The sequence below is a fragment of the Mesoplodon mirus genome (assembly GCF_964341445.2).
Source record: "Mesoplodon mirus genome assembly, chromosome: 2".
Lineage (NCBI taxonomy): Eukaryota > Metazoa > Chordata > Mammalia > Artiodactyla > Ziphiidae > Mesoplodon > Mesoplodon mirus.
Window position 1 is genome coordinate 226,246,899 of NC_138977.1, and position 14,147 is coordinate 226,261,045.

The 14,147-nt window shown below is 42.9% G+C and overlaps 1 protein-coding gene across 2 annotated transcripts in view; it reads left to right on the plus strand.

Moving 5' to 3' along the window:
• The window catches only part of DOCK1 (dedicator of cytokinesis 1), a 540,262-nt gene that overhangs the window by 440,922 nt on the left and 85,193 nt on the right, over positions 1 to 14,147 (plus strand). For both annotated transcript variants that reach the window (XM_082637778.1, XM_082637779.1), the window contains exon 33: positions 9,218 to 9,366. In XM_082637778.1, the coding sequence (XP_082493904.1) occupies positions 9,218 to 9,366 (149 nt within the window). The remainder of the gene's footprint in view (positions 1 to 9,217; positions 9,367 to 14,147) is intronic.

Here is a 14,147-nt window from a genome sequence, read left to right on the forward strand (position 1 = left end):
CCTAAAGACTCCTCCAAAAAAGTGTTAGAACTAACGAACAAATTCAGAAAAGTTGCAGGATACAAAATGAACATAGAAAAAAAAAGTTGCATTTCTGTACACACTACCTGTAAAAGAAATTAAGAAAACAATCCCATTTTCAATAGCATAAAAATGAATAAAATCTTTAGGAATAAACTTAACCAAGGAGGTGAAAGACTTGTACACTGAAAATTACAAAACATTGATGAAAGAAATGTAAAGAGACACAAATAAATGTAAAGACATCTCATGTTCGTGGATTGGAAGACTTGATATTGTTATCACTATCAAAATTCCAATGGAATTTTTTACAGACATTGAAAAATCAGTTCTAAAAATCATGTGGAACCACAAAAGACCCTGAATATCCAAAGCAATCCTGAGAAAGAAGAACAATGATGGAGACATCATACCTCCTGGTTTCAAAATAAATTACAAAGCTATAGAAATCAAAGCATTGCGGTACTGGCATAAAGACAGACATATAGACCAATGAAACAGAAGAGAGGGCTCAGAAATAAGCCCACACATATGCAGTCAACTGATCTTCGACAGTAAACCAAGAATACACAATGAAGAAAGGAAAGTGACTTTAACAAATGGTTTGTCAACAACAGATAGTGTTGTTAATACTGGATATCCACCTGCAAAAGAATGAAATTGGACTCTTAAGCCATACACAAAAAGCAACGCATAGCACACTAAAGACTTAAATATAAGACCTGAAACCATAAAATTCCTAGAAGAAATCATAGGAGAAAAGCTTTTTGACCTTGGCCTGGGCGATGATTTCTTGGAAATGGCACCAAAAAGACAAGTAGACTACATCAAACTAAAAAGCTTTTGCACAACAAAGGAAGGAAACAATAACATGAAAAGTAATGGGAGAATATATTTGCAAACCCCATGTCTGATGCAGGATTAATATCCGGAATATATAAGGAACTCCTACAATTCTATAGCAAAAAAAAAAACAAACCAATTAAAACATGGCCAAAGGACTTGAATAGACATTTCTTCAAAGAAGACAGACAAATGGCCAGTAAGTACATGAGAAGTTGTTTAACATCACTAATCATCAGGGAAATGCAGATCAAACACCACAGTGAGCTGTTGCCGCACGCCTGTTAGGATGGCTGTTGTGAAGAAAATAAATGAAAGATAATCACGTGGTCGCAAGGATGTAGAGAAATGTGAACTCACGTACACAGCGGTGGGAATGTAAAATGATGCGTATGGAGGTTCCTCAATCAAATAAAAATAGAACTACCCTATGATCCAGCATTCTCACTCCAGGTTATATATTCTGACGAATTAAAATCAGAATCTGGATATCTGCACTCCCATGTTCGTTGCAGCATTATTCACAATAACAGAGATATGGAAACAACCTAAATGCCCATCGACAGATGACTGGGTAAAGAAAATGTGGTGTATATATATGTACAATGAAATATTATTCAGCCTTAAAATAAAAGAAATCCCATCATATGAAAAAAAATGGAAGACCCTGAAGACCACTGTTGGATGTGAAATAAGCCAGTCACAGATGGACAATTACTGCATGAATCCTCATATATGAGATCTCTGAAGGAGTCAAACTCAGTAGAGCAGAGAGCAGAATGGTGGTTACCAGGGGCAGGGGTGTGCCGAGGGAGCAGTGGGGAGGTGTCGGTCAAAGGATGAAACGTTGAAGTTTTGTAAGATGCATACATGTTAGAGATCTGCTGTACACGTGGTGCCTCAAGGTAATGATCCTGTATTGTACATGTAAAGATGTAAGAAGGTAGATCTCATCTCAAGTGTATTCTTACAGTAAGCAAGAAAAAAGTAAAAATGATAAGACATTAATACAATTAATTCAATTTTATTAATAAGTGAATTAACTAATATAACAAGGAATTCTCTATTAAAATGTTAGCCACTATGACATGTCATCCTGTTGGTTATGTTCCTTATAAAGGAATAAACAACTGATGATAATTTGGTGTCTCGTCACCACCTTTATGTGTCCTCTGTGAACCTGGCCTCTCCTAGTTGAGATGAAGCTCTTCCTGGCACCCGTCCTCAGATGGTTTTGTGCTGAGGTGCCCCGGGCACCTTTCTTCAGCACCACTCCTGGTCCTGTGCAAGCTCCTGCCTCTGAGTTGCCCAGGCTCTCCTTCCTTCTCTCAGATTGGCCCACAAATCCTACCTTGGCTTGTGGTGGGGAGGGCTTCCACTCTCCCCATCCCCCAGTGACTTTTCTTCTCTAGAAGGAGGCAGGCCACTGCCCACTTTGCTCTCTAGTCACCCCACTGCATCAGGGTTTCGTTTGTTCCACCAGGGCTGGGGCGCCTTAGCTGTATCCCAACCTGCGTGCTTCTGGAATAGCGTTCTTCGTGGCTGGAAAGATGCCCTGATGTATCCACATTCCTTGGGCAGAACGAAACGAGGTGACAAAACTAAACACGGTTTTTGATGAAGGCGTGGCATTGGACTCCACCACCCTCCTGAGGGCCCTTTGAGCAGACAGGGTCAGAGTTTTGAGGGCCAGCCCTGCTACTTGGCTTAGCGGTCAGCACGTTCACAGCAGCTTCTTTTCAACCGAAGCCAGGTTTCCTCAGAGACCTTTGACTCCTAATCCTTCTTGAGTGCCCGGAGGTCACAGAAGTGTATGAAGGAAGGCTCTGTCACATCTCTAGGGAATGTTAGGAGAATTTCCAAATATTCTTTGTCTTTCCGTTTATATGAAGGATGGAGTCTTTTTCAAATGGGTCTTCATCCAGAAAAATAAGTGTACAACTCTTTGTGGGGGGGAATCGATACTCTGTGGTTAATACTAAGAACATGGAAATTAAGAAGCTTGGTTTAACATGAGACGCCTGCTGGGTTCTCAAGGATAAAAATCCAGTGCGAGAGATCCCAGGTGGAGAGAAGGAGCTGATGGCGATGACTTCTCTGCCTGTGCTCTCAGGGCGAGGAGAATCCACTCCCCACCTGCTGTGTGGGCATCAGTCCTGGAGTCAACTGGGGACCCCTTAAGGAAACTCTCCGCTGGGACTTTGCTGCAGCAGCTTAAACGTCCAGCATCAAAGTACTGGCTCTCGGTGTCAAAGTGCCTGGCTGCATCTCCAACACAGAACCTTCCAGGCACTGTCCCGTCCTTGGTCTTCCTGCCGTCCCTGGAGAGAGAGCAGGCACCCTGGGCTGCGAGGGAAGAGACTGGATATGAGTTCCACTTGAGTTTCCATCCTGCCTTGTCCCTGCCTGGCTGCGTGACTCAGTCGGTCTGGGCTTCCCGTACTCAGCTTTCTAGGCTGCAAGATGCAGAGGCTGGACGGAAGTTTTCAAGAGCCTTCTAACTCTGAAGCTCAATAATGCTTTTATATATATATATATGGTGCTCAGTAGTGCTTTTTATATATGTATGGTGATCTCGGTAGTGAAATGCTAAGGCTCCTCGAACCTTTCATGATTCATTTTAATTGATCCTACCCTGACAGGTTCATCTGTCCTGTTTCCTGGCAGGTCAGACACTGTGGGACTCCTGCCAGGAAGGTTCTGTCTGTAGCCCCATTCCGAGGGAGGGGCAGGTGAGGGCGGGCGGGAACGTTCAGAGAGGTGGCATGGAGGGAGTCGTTCTCGGCTGGACGAGTGGGAGCCCAGGGCTCTTCTAGGTGCCAGAGTCCAGTGAGTGATGGGCTACACCCGCTGTGGCCAGGCTTTTCAGTGCGGACCTGATGTACCTCTGCATGAGGGCCCTCTGAGGTCATCTTTCACCCCGGCCCTTCCAGAGAGAGTGACGACACCTTCTGAATTGTTCAGTGTCACCTCTAAAGTACAAACTGTGAGCTAGTCTATTTCCCGTAAAAGGACCGTTTTAGGTGTGTTTTCAAACGCTTCGTTCCAAAACGCCTTGGTAATATTTTTCTCATCATTTAGGATAAGTAGAGGCAGCCACCCTGGTAGATATTCACACTGGTTCTTAACACACGAAAAGGTGTCCTTCGTGTTTGATTAGTAGCTGCCGTCTCAGCTCAGCTCACCTGGACCCTCCCCTCCTCTCTGACCTTCCACTGAAGGGCCACTTCCTGGCTCAGAGGGAGCCTCCAAAAGCCAGCTCAAGCCCAGGCTGGCCTGACACACGGGCGCTCCAGACACTCGGGTTTTCTTTTCTTTCTTTTCTTTTTTCTTCAAAGTGTTTTCAGGGTCATCTCTGGAATCCCTGAGATGGAGCACAGTTTGAAACTGACTCCTCCTCATTTGCTCCGTGTCTACGATTTCAGTGGAAGACAGTGAGATGGGCCCAGGGAAGCATGAGCTTCTCTGTGAAGCCACCTCTGGGCCCTCGTGAAGCCTCCAGTGGTCCGAATGGTTGGTTCTCTCGACATTATGTCATTACGTTCTAAATAGTCTGAGTCAAGTGACAGAGACTTTTGATTTGCAACATAAAGGATACAGTTAAGAGAGCAAATGTCCCATCTCATCCCTGTTCATTGCTGATTGGAATACAGTGATGAATGCATCAGGTCTGTGTTTGGCAGCTTTCTACCAGGACCTTTGACTCCGGCATGAGAAGCGGCCAGGAGGTCAAATGTAAACTGTGACTGTGGTCAGTGAACAGCAAGAAATAATCATTAACCCACGTGATTGGGTTCCTTGCTTACAAAATAATTAAATTATGTTTGAAAGTTAAAAAAAAATGATAAACATGTCAGCTGCTCCCAAGATCTGGCCCAACTTCCCCTCAAAATGGCTAAGGCTAGCTCCGTGGGGTCACCTCCAGCCACCTGGCCCTTTCTTTGCTGCTCTGAATCTCAGGTGTTGGATCCTGCCCTCCAGTGTCATTGCTGAGGATGCCACTCTAGAAATTAACGAGAGCACATCTCAGTTTCCTAAGATGTATACAACCTATTTTCTACACAGCTTTTAAACCAAAAAAAAAAATTTTTTTTTCAAATGGGCTCAGGTTTGAGATCATATGGGCAGTCTAATCTAGCCAGCTCCACCAAGAAAATAAAAATAGACGTCAGAGGGCTTCCCTGGTGGCGCAGTGGTTGGGGGTCCGCCTGCCAATGTGGGGATGCGGGTTCGTGCCCCGGTCCGGGGGGAAGGCCCGCGTACCGAAAAAAAAAAAAAAAAAGACGTCAGATATATTTATCCTCTTACAATTAGTCACGTGTCACTGGATCAGGCCCTGAGCCGAATGTGCCGTGAGACCGTCTCCTTCTTGAGTCTTTCCAGTCATACGTGTGGTGTGAGCGGCCCAGAACCCACCTCCTTGCACAGCACTGGAGCAAGGATCCGGGGTCTGTGTTGCTTAATTTAATGCAAGTGCAGACACAGTGCTGCCCCATGGGACAGAGCAGCATGGGGGTTTTCTTCCTCCCAAACCTGTCATATTTTGAGTGTGAAAGGAGAAATCAAAGGCAGACTCTCTCCCAAAAAAGGCGGGGGGCGGGGGGAGTGGATGTGCTTCTTTACTCAGCTCTTCAGTTATTTATCAAAGCGCGCTCTGTGCGGCAGCCTGCACAGCACCTGACCTCTCTTTTGCCTTCCTCACCTCGATTTACAGTTTGTTTGTTACATACAGCACCCCGGAGCCCACAGTCTCTCCAGAACAAATGTACTCGCAGGAAGATCTTTATCTTCCAGGCTTGGTCTGGGACATTTGTCATGCAGGGATTCCCTTCGTGGGTATTTTTGGAGACTTGGAAAAAATTGTGTGCTTTTCATTAAAACCCACATACAGGGCTTCCCTGGTGGCGCAGTGGTTGAGCGTCCGCCTGCCGATGCAGGGGACACGGGTTCGTGCCCCGGTCCGGGAGGATCCCAGATGCCGCGGAGCGGCTGGGCCCGTGAGCCATGGCCGCTGAGCCTGCACGTCCGGAGCCTGTGCTCCGCAACGGGAGAGGCCACAGCGGTGAGAGGCCTGCGTACCTCAAAAAAAAAAACAACCCACATACAATGGGGCCTAATCCGTTTGACTGGGTGATGGAAACTTTTGCGCTGTCTACTCTTGTGTATATGGAGATCTTCCTGGGATTAGACGATGTTTAAGGTCCCGGATTTCTGAACACTCATGATTGTCAAGAGATCATCCAGGCACCCAGGGGGAGGCTGTTGATGGGGGAGAAGCCGGCTTCCCTGAGACAGCGCGGTCCGGTTCCCAGGGAACAAGCTCCGTGTTTTGTCTCTAGAAGAAAGACTATCTGTGGGTTTTTAAGAATTGAGGCGTGGTAACCAGGAGTTTGGCCAAGGTGACCAGAGTGATCCGTCGATTCCCATTGTGATCCGATAATTAGTTTGTTCTTCCTTTGTCTCAAAAGGGAAAAAGAAAAGGAAATCCTCTTTTTCTTGAAGCCTGCATTTCAGGAGTCACCTTGATTCCCATTGATTCCAAACCTGAGTTCATCATTAAATTTGAACAAGAGATGCTCCAGGGGAAATCCATAATGCAAATGCCAAAAAAAAGAAAGAAAGAAAAAAGATGAATACTGGAGAATTGTATCCAACGCTTACTCACCTTGAGGACCATTGGTCCTCCGAGGTTAAACCCTGGGGATATCACTGTGGCTGAAGCTCAGTGCTGGCCCCCAGCCAACGTGTCCTGTGTTAATGGGAGGGGTAACAATCAAAGCTGAGGACACCTTCGTTTTTGGAACATATTTTTCCAATCCCTGCATTCACAACCACTTGTTTCTCCCTTATACGATCCTCCCAGCCTGGAACAATAAAGGCTGTCAGTGACAGACAGAGCCCTCTGTGACGCTGCAGTTGTGCTTGATGAAGAACTCTTTGTCACCAGCATCTGTTTTCTGAAACATTGGCTTTGACATTTTTTAGGCATAATACAAGAAAAGTGTCACCTGAGAGACTGGATATAATAGCATTTTTAAGAGAATGCTTTGCATCACTTACGTGCTTTTCAGAAACATTAAGCCTTTGGGGAAGCGATGAGAATCATGTTATATTAGGGCCTTAGTCAAAGTATTATTTAGTAAAGGTTAATAAGATTTTAATTATATTCAGATTCCTTGTTGAAGTTTACATTTTATGTACGTGTCCGCCCAATACAAATTTCTGAATACTTTAATTTAGACCACTTATGAGGATTATGTATTTTGTTAAGGGTCTTTATTTATAATAGCCAAATTTGTTTAATGGTTCTCTTTACAGAAATCTGTATTAGCTGAGTTATAAAGAAAATGAAATTATTTAGTGTATCCATTGTATTTCCAGATTGTGTAAAAATATTAGTAACATTGACTAACTCTGGATAAATTACAAGTGCTAATAACAAAATGTCACAAATAATTCATTTAAGCATTTAATGCTTGTACATTCTTCTATTATATGTTGGAAACAAAAAGATATAAATTGTAATGGGGTGAAATGAAAATAAATCAGGATTTCTGAAATTAAAGATAAGGCAGAAATTATAAAAGATGACTTCCGTGATGGGACCTGCCTCTAAATTTAATCATACCGCCTTACATAAGGTCAACGCCCCCTTTTTTCAGAAATGAGTTTTCCAGCAGCTCCTTCCCTCTGGCAGCCTTTTATCCCTTCAAGTTCTCTGGAAGTTCACCCACATCACTCCCAGCCTCAGGAATTTAGATGTAGCAGGGTGTGGAGGCCACTGCTGGGGTGAGGCAAAATGGCAGCAAAAAACAAAAAAATGAAAAAATGGAGATTTTGAGTTAGCAGTGTCTGCGTCGAAGGCAGAGGCCTCAAAAGGTGTGATACCAAGATTTCCAACAAAATAATTGAAATAGAAAAGAAAAAAATAAATAAAAAGGTTTGGAACCTGTAAGAATCCTGTCTCTACTTTCTGGGGCACCCAGTTTAGAAGTGTGATACTCCAGTCATGCTAGATAAAATGACAGGTCATTGTCCTCTGCATCTGGGTTATTACGACAGCACACAGATAAGGGAGTCGTGTGGGCAGCCAGCCTCGTTTCTATTACCAAGAGATGGAGAGGCCTAGTGTCCTGGAAAGATCTCGTGACCAGCAGGCAGAGCACGGGGGACACACCTGATGCTTCAGAATCACAGACCCAGGTTCCAATCCTGCTCCACCATATCCACTGAACAGCACGCTGGTTTGGAGAAATTCACAGTTTCCTCATCTGTAAAACAGAGTTCAGAATGGCACCCCCTCTGGGGGAGGATGTTATAATGGGGGCAGGGGTATGGGAGAAATCTCTGTACCTTCTGCTCGCTTTTGCTCTAAACAATAAAGTCTATTAAAAAATAAAATACGGTCTGTTTTTTAAAAAGAGGAGAGGAATGGTAGCCGTTTCACAAAATTATGTTGAGAATTCAGTGAGACTCTTTCTTTGAGGCTTGTCATGTACTCGTACTTAGTAAGTGTTAGCTAATTTTATAATATTCATTATTAATCATAGGGGCAGAAGTATGTGCTTAAAAACAACTTTTGAAAAGTTTTCTCAAAAGTTGTTTTTAAGCATATACTATTGTCCTTGTGAATCATAATGAATATTATAATCTTATGCTTTAAAAATCATATCTGGACAAGATAGGTGGGATATAAGATTAATAAAGTAGCTATTTTAATAAGCATTATCCAATCAAATAGTAAGTCAAAAAAGGCAGAATCCTTTCTATTTTCACAGCTTCACATTCTGAGGTCTGGTTTTGATTTCTCTGATCAGTCACTCGGAAAGTTATAGAGATCCCTCGACATTATTTACAGAGGTTCCAAATAGTAAACTCTTTTTCATATGATGTTGCAGACAGAAAGGGCCCAAGAGACCACCTGCCCTAACCTCTTCACTTTATCAACTTCTGTTCATTGTTCATAAAATGAGATGCCAAGGGTCCCGTCTCCCAGCCCTGCTCTTTCCAAAATTGGGTACCCGTTAGCTGCTCACGCCCCGATGTGTGTGATGTAATTGTTTGTGAAATGGCATTTGTCGTCGGTAACAGACAAATCATGACTGCAGGCCTTATATTGGGTAGATTTTTTTTTTAACAGCTTCACTTACACTATTTGGAATACAGTTCACTTCTTATACTAAAGGCTGGACACACTCAAAATTGTTGCCTGTAGGTGAGAAATGGATACATAGTCCCAAGATCCTAGCATTCAAAATCACAATGATCTGTGTAGTTTTGTTGCTGTCCATTGAAGCTCATTTCAGAATCCTTTATTTAAAACATTTCTGAATAATGCACTTCTTTATTCAAGGTCAACACAAGATAAAGTTCATTCCAGAAATGGTCGGCCCAATATTAGAAATGACACTGATTCCAGAGACAGAGCTTCGCAAAGCCACCATCCCCATCTTCTTTGACATGATGCAGTGTGAATTCCATTCCACCCGAAGCTTCCAGATGGTAAGGACGTGGGTGTGCAGTAAGCGGCTTGGAGAGAAAAGGGGGACAAGCCTGAGAACCTTGAGACTTCTAGATGGTTCTCCAGTTACACATGCTGAATGTGGAAAACATAATTCCCTACAGCTTAAGAGAGAAAAGTCCTAGACTTTCCTTGTGGAAGAAGCCTGTCGTTCTTAGGGAGGATCACTCTCATCTTTAGAGAGCGTTGTTCTCCATTTTTAGCTTTTACTTACTTTTAAGTGGATTTACTGACACATTAAACCTGGGTAAAACTCTCTCTTTGGCCCTCCTTTGTATGTGCACTAGAGCTTTTGATCAGATGTTACTGTTTCTGTCAGACTGGCTGCTTCTTACTGAGTTACGTTATTTTTAAGTGTAAAGTCTTTGCCTTTATTTTAAGTGTGTGCCTTGGTCTTCTTACCTGTGCAATGGAACTGATGAAAATTCCATAAGGAAAGTGTATGTAAAGTGCTAGAAACATCCTGTATCAACATGAAGGACAAAATCTGAATAATTGATATGTGAAAAGGAACAAAATCTCCTTCCCTGGATAAGTATGGTGTTTACGGATTCCTCGGTGGTGGGTACGCACAAGCTCACACACATGCACATACAATGGATTTCTCCTTTGTGTACTAATGGTTTGGTTATGATGCTTTGCAGGAGGCAAGAGAAAAACCCAGAGGTAGGGGGTCCTCTAAATTGAAAACTACCTCTGTTAAAATATTACAGTGATTCAGGGGAGTTAATGTACTAAGCATTTTACATAAATTTTTGAGGAATTTAGAGAGAAATTCCTATAGTGAATGGAAATCAAAACTGTCAATCAAGGTAACATGATTTGAGTGAGATCCAATATTTAAAGAGTAGGTTTTCCTTCCTCACTTTTGTACTTTCCCATTTCAGAAGGCTTTAATTGGTCAGTCTTTGTCATTATTGCATGAAGCTAGTAGCCACGAAGAGCAATTTTACTATTTCTCAGAACAAGAGACAGATACAAAGCCCAAAGAAGCCCCGTCTGTGAGTAAGCATGGCATTCAGATGCTGAAGTCTGGGTAGATCCTAAAGCCCTGCCCAGTCAGGAACCACCTGGGTCTTGAGCAAATCACTGACCATCTTTATGTCTCCAGCTCAGAGCTGTAAAATTGGTATGAAATAGAATCTATTCGGAAGACCTGTTGTTAAGATATAAAATCAAACCCATAAAGCCCACCCTTCCTTTCTTCCTTCTTTTCTTTCTCCCTTTTGGGTGAGGGAGATTTCCTTACATTTATTTATTTGTAAAATTAAACTGTTTTGAAAGAGCAGCTGGCTTGGTTTGGTGTGTCTGGTTCACTGTCAGCCTTTGTACACGTGAGGTGTCACGTCGTAAACACTGTCCCATCTTTGTCAACATTGTTCTTTTTGTTTGTCAATATATCAAGGACATTTTCCTCGACTGCAGCGTAGTTACCGTGATTTCGAGGATGGTGTAACATTTCACAGAATGAGTGACCTCATCCTTTCTGATCCATCCCCTTTAGTGGGGCATTGAGGTTGTATTCACTACTATAAATAAATATGCGGTGAACATAATCATGCATGTAGCTTGAATTTCTTTTGAAAGTTTTCCTGTTGTACAGTCTCAAAAATACAATTGCTGATTCAAAATATTTTTTGTGACTTTTGACATTACTGCCAATTGATCTTATTGCCATAAGATGTGACCCATCCCTACTCCCACCGGCACGAGATCATGGCCCCGTCTCACTGCCAACTCACCAGAACTAGGAACTGTAATTTAAAATGCTCTTCCCTAGGCTGCAAATGCATCAGATGTTTTGAATTTTGTATGAATCAAGCCTCAAAGAAGGACCTTATGGAAAGATGCTATTAAATTAAAGAATCGGGTAAAGGAGACAAATGTATTTATATAGATAAATGTTACTAGCCTGGGAATATAAGATCGAAAACCTTTAAAACATTATGTCATTTGTCATTCTTTCAAGGAGTCTTTGGGTCAAAATAAGGGCCGTTGGAATTGAGAGTTTGGTTTCTGAATTGTTCTCATCCTCCCATTCATTGTCTCACTCCTGTTTCACCATAGTTTTAAAATGTCTTATAACTGTCTTATGCGCATGTGCTTCATTTTCTCCAGTTCACAGAGTTCTCAGGTTTGTCAGTAAATGGCCCAAAGTTGACAAGAGTCACAGCATTTTTGCCTCCATTCTCAACACTCTGTGCCCAGTAGTGGCTTCAGAATCTGTCCCAACATCATGAGACATCTTTCCAGAAAACCAAATGGTTTAAGTCGTACCATGAAGTAATTACACCCATTTAATTCCACCACAACAACTTCCTTAGCCTAAAACATGCCTCACTTGGACATGTGTAAATAAAAACACAAAAATGAAGACAAAGGTCCACAGAAAAAGAAAACACATTCGGCCTAAGTATAAACAGCTGCTCGAGTTTTTTGGTGAAGAATCCTTAGCCATTTGTTCATTGTGTTGTCACCTGCTTGTACCCTCACAGACAGGTGGTAGGCCACCTCGAAGGTAAAAGTCAAGGCAGAAAAATGAAAACTTGTGAAAAAAATGTCTCTGCCATATTAATGTGTTCTGGTGAATTGCAAAATGATCAATTTCCTTTTCGTTGGGACATCTCAATTTTTCTATTGACCTATCTCAGCCTCCCGTGGGAGGCCACGTGGATGCCACATGACGTCATCCTTCCCAGCTCTGCTGCTTCCCTGTCATCCCCATTTCTGCCTGGCTCCTTGTCATTTGGTTCACGGGTCCAGTCCCCCTGGCTTGGCCTTGGCTTGCTCTCTTGGCCTCCATGGTGGGTTGCAATGACTTGTGGGTTCTTCCTCTGTCTCATCCCCAGTGTCCATCTGCTTCCCTCACCCCCTATCCCAGGGCTCTCCTGGACCACAGCATTTGTCTCTCGATTTGCTGTATCTTTTCTGACTCCTTTCTGTTCTCGGTTCAACTCTCATCCTTCAGTGGCTGCTCTCCTGAAGCACAAGGCATGCCCTCTATTCCTTGTCGGTGATGTTGGTGAATATGTGTAGCTGCACATGCACAGAACAGCAGGGCACAGCCTTCCCCACCTCCATCCAGGGAGCTCCTAGGATGGAGCTGACTGGCTGCTGTTTAATCTGCCACCAGTTCAATTATCTAACCTTATTAGTCACATGAACAAGGCTTAAATTGGCTCTACCTTCATAGCAGATGTGCAAACCTAATGGAGTTAGGGGAAGATTAAGGTTTTTCATTTTTACAGAACTTTAGTGTTTTGAACATGTGGCATAGCCTTGCTTTTTTAGAGCTTGCTGTATCTTTCAGAGTGGGGCTGTTCAGATGCTTCTCCCACTGCTTCCCTCCAGTGCATTAGTCCCAGTGGTACATTCTCTTCTCACTTTCCTTGGCATGCGTCCGATTTTCAAGTCATCCCTGCAGGTGTGTTCACTGTCAGCCACTGTCCCCCGTCCCCACCCTACCCTACCCCAATCCCAGAGATCCCAGAGGAGCGTGATTAGCCTGAAACTGAGGACCTTGGGAAATCTTGGCGGGGGGGGGTTGTTTGTTTTTTTGTTTTTCCCAAAGGAGAGACCTTATGTGTGAAGATTTCAGGATCTTCCCAGCTAGCACGGAGAGGTTTGGGGTCATTCTTGTCTTAGGGCCTCTTATATCATCCAGTGGACCAGCTGAGCCATGGAACCACAAGATGAGCCTTAACTAACGCTTCCCCCATCTCACTGAGATCCCTGCCCCCAAATGAGTACCGTTCTGAGTCTTAGCCTCTCTGGATTTTGGTTCAGAAGAAAAGCATACCTTTAAATTCTCTCCTAGCACCTTTTTAAAGAAATGCATTTGTTATGTCTTTGGAAAATATAGAACTAACAGCTGAGAATTGCAGCAAATGACTATTTGGGCTCTTAGACCATTCATGAAAATGGGATGGAAAAGGCTCCACAGCAAAGTAATATTTTCAGTCATGGAGCTATTTTCTTTCATCTTTGTGAGGGTCAGCAAAATGCTCCACAACTTCCAGAAATTCCTATTTAGTTGTAAAAATATTAGAATGTGAGTAATCTTTGTGTCTGCAATGTTTCCGAGTTCCTGTTTGAATAATCTCTTCCTACTACCCAGGCTGGTAACCTTAAGCAAATAATTGAATAACCCAAGTGGATGCTGGCAGCTTCTGCCACTTGGTGGCAAAGCCAATATATATTTTGAACGGTAATATGAATGTGAATAAGTTTGGTGGTGACTTTGTCTTGTTTATTCTTTTTGTTTTTTAAACATCTTTATTGGAGTATAATTGCTTTACAATTGTGTGTTAGTTTCTGCTTTATAACAAAGTGAATCAGTTATACGTATACATATATCCCCATATCTTATCTCGTTTATTCTTCATTTCATTAGGATTTTGTTGATTGGTTTGTTTTTGCTTTCATTTAAAAAATAATACTTGATTCTGTCGTTCTGGATGATTAGAGGAGAGATATGGCCCAAGAATTAGGCTTTTATTTCACTGAACCCCAGACCCAAAAGTGGTCCAAGAATAATACCCTGGACTCAGAGTTCTGATGACATTGAACCCTATTAGAAAAGCTCTCCAGCAAAGAGATGCCTAGACTCCCATAATCTCCTTTAACTGACAGGACTTACTGTGCAGACTTGTTCCTGGAGTCCACTGTCAATGAATACAGCCCTAAAGTCAATCCTCGGTCTGGGTTGTATAGCAGTGGGGCACAGCTACACCTGTCCGAGGTGTTGCCAGGTGTAGCAGCC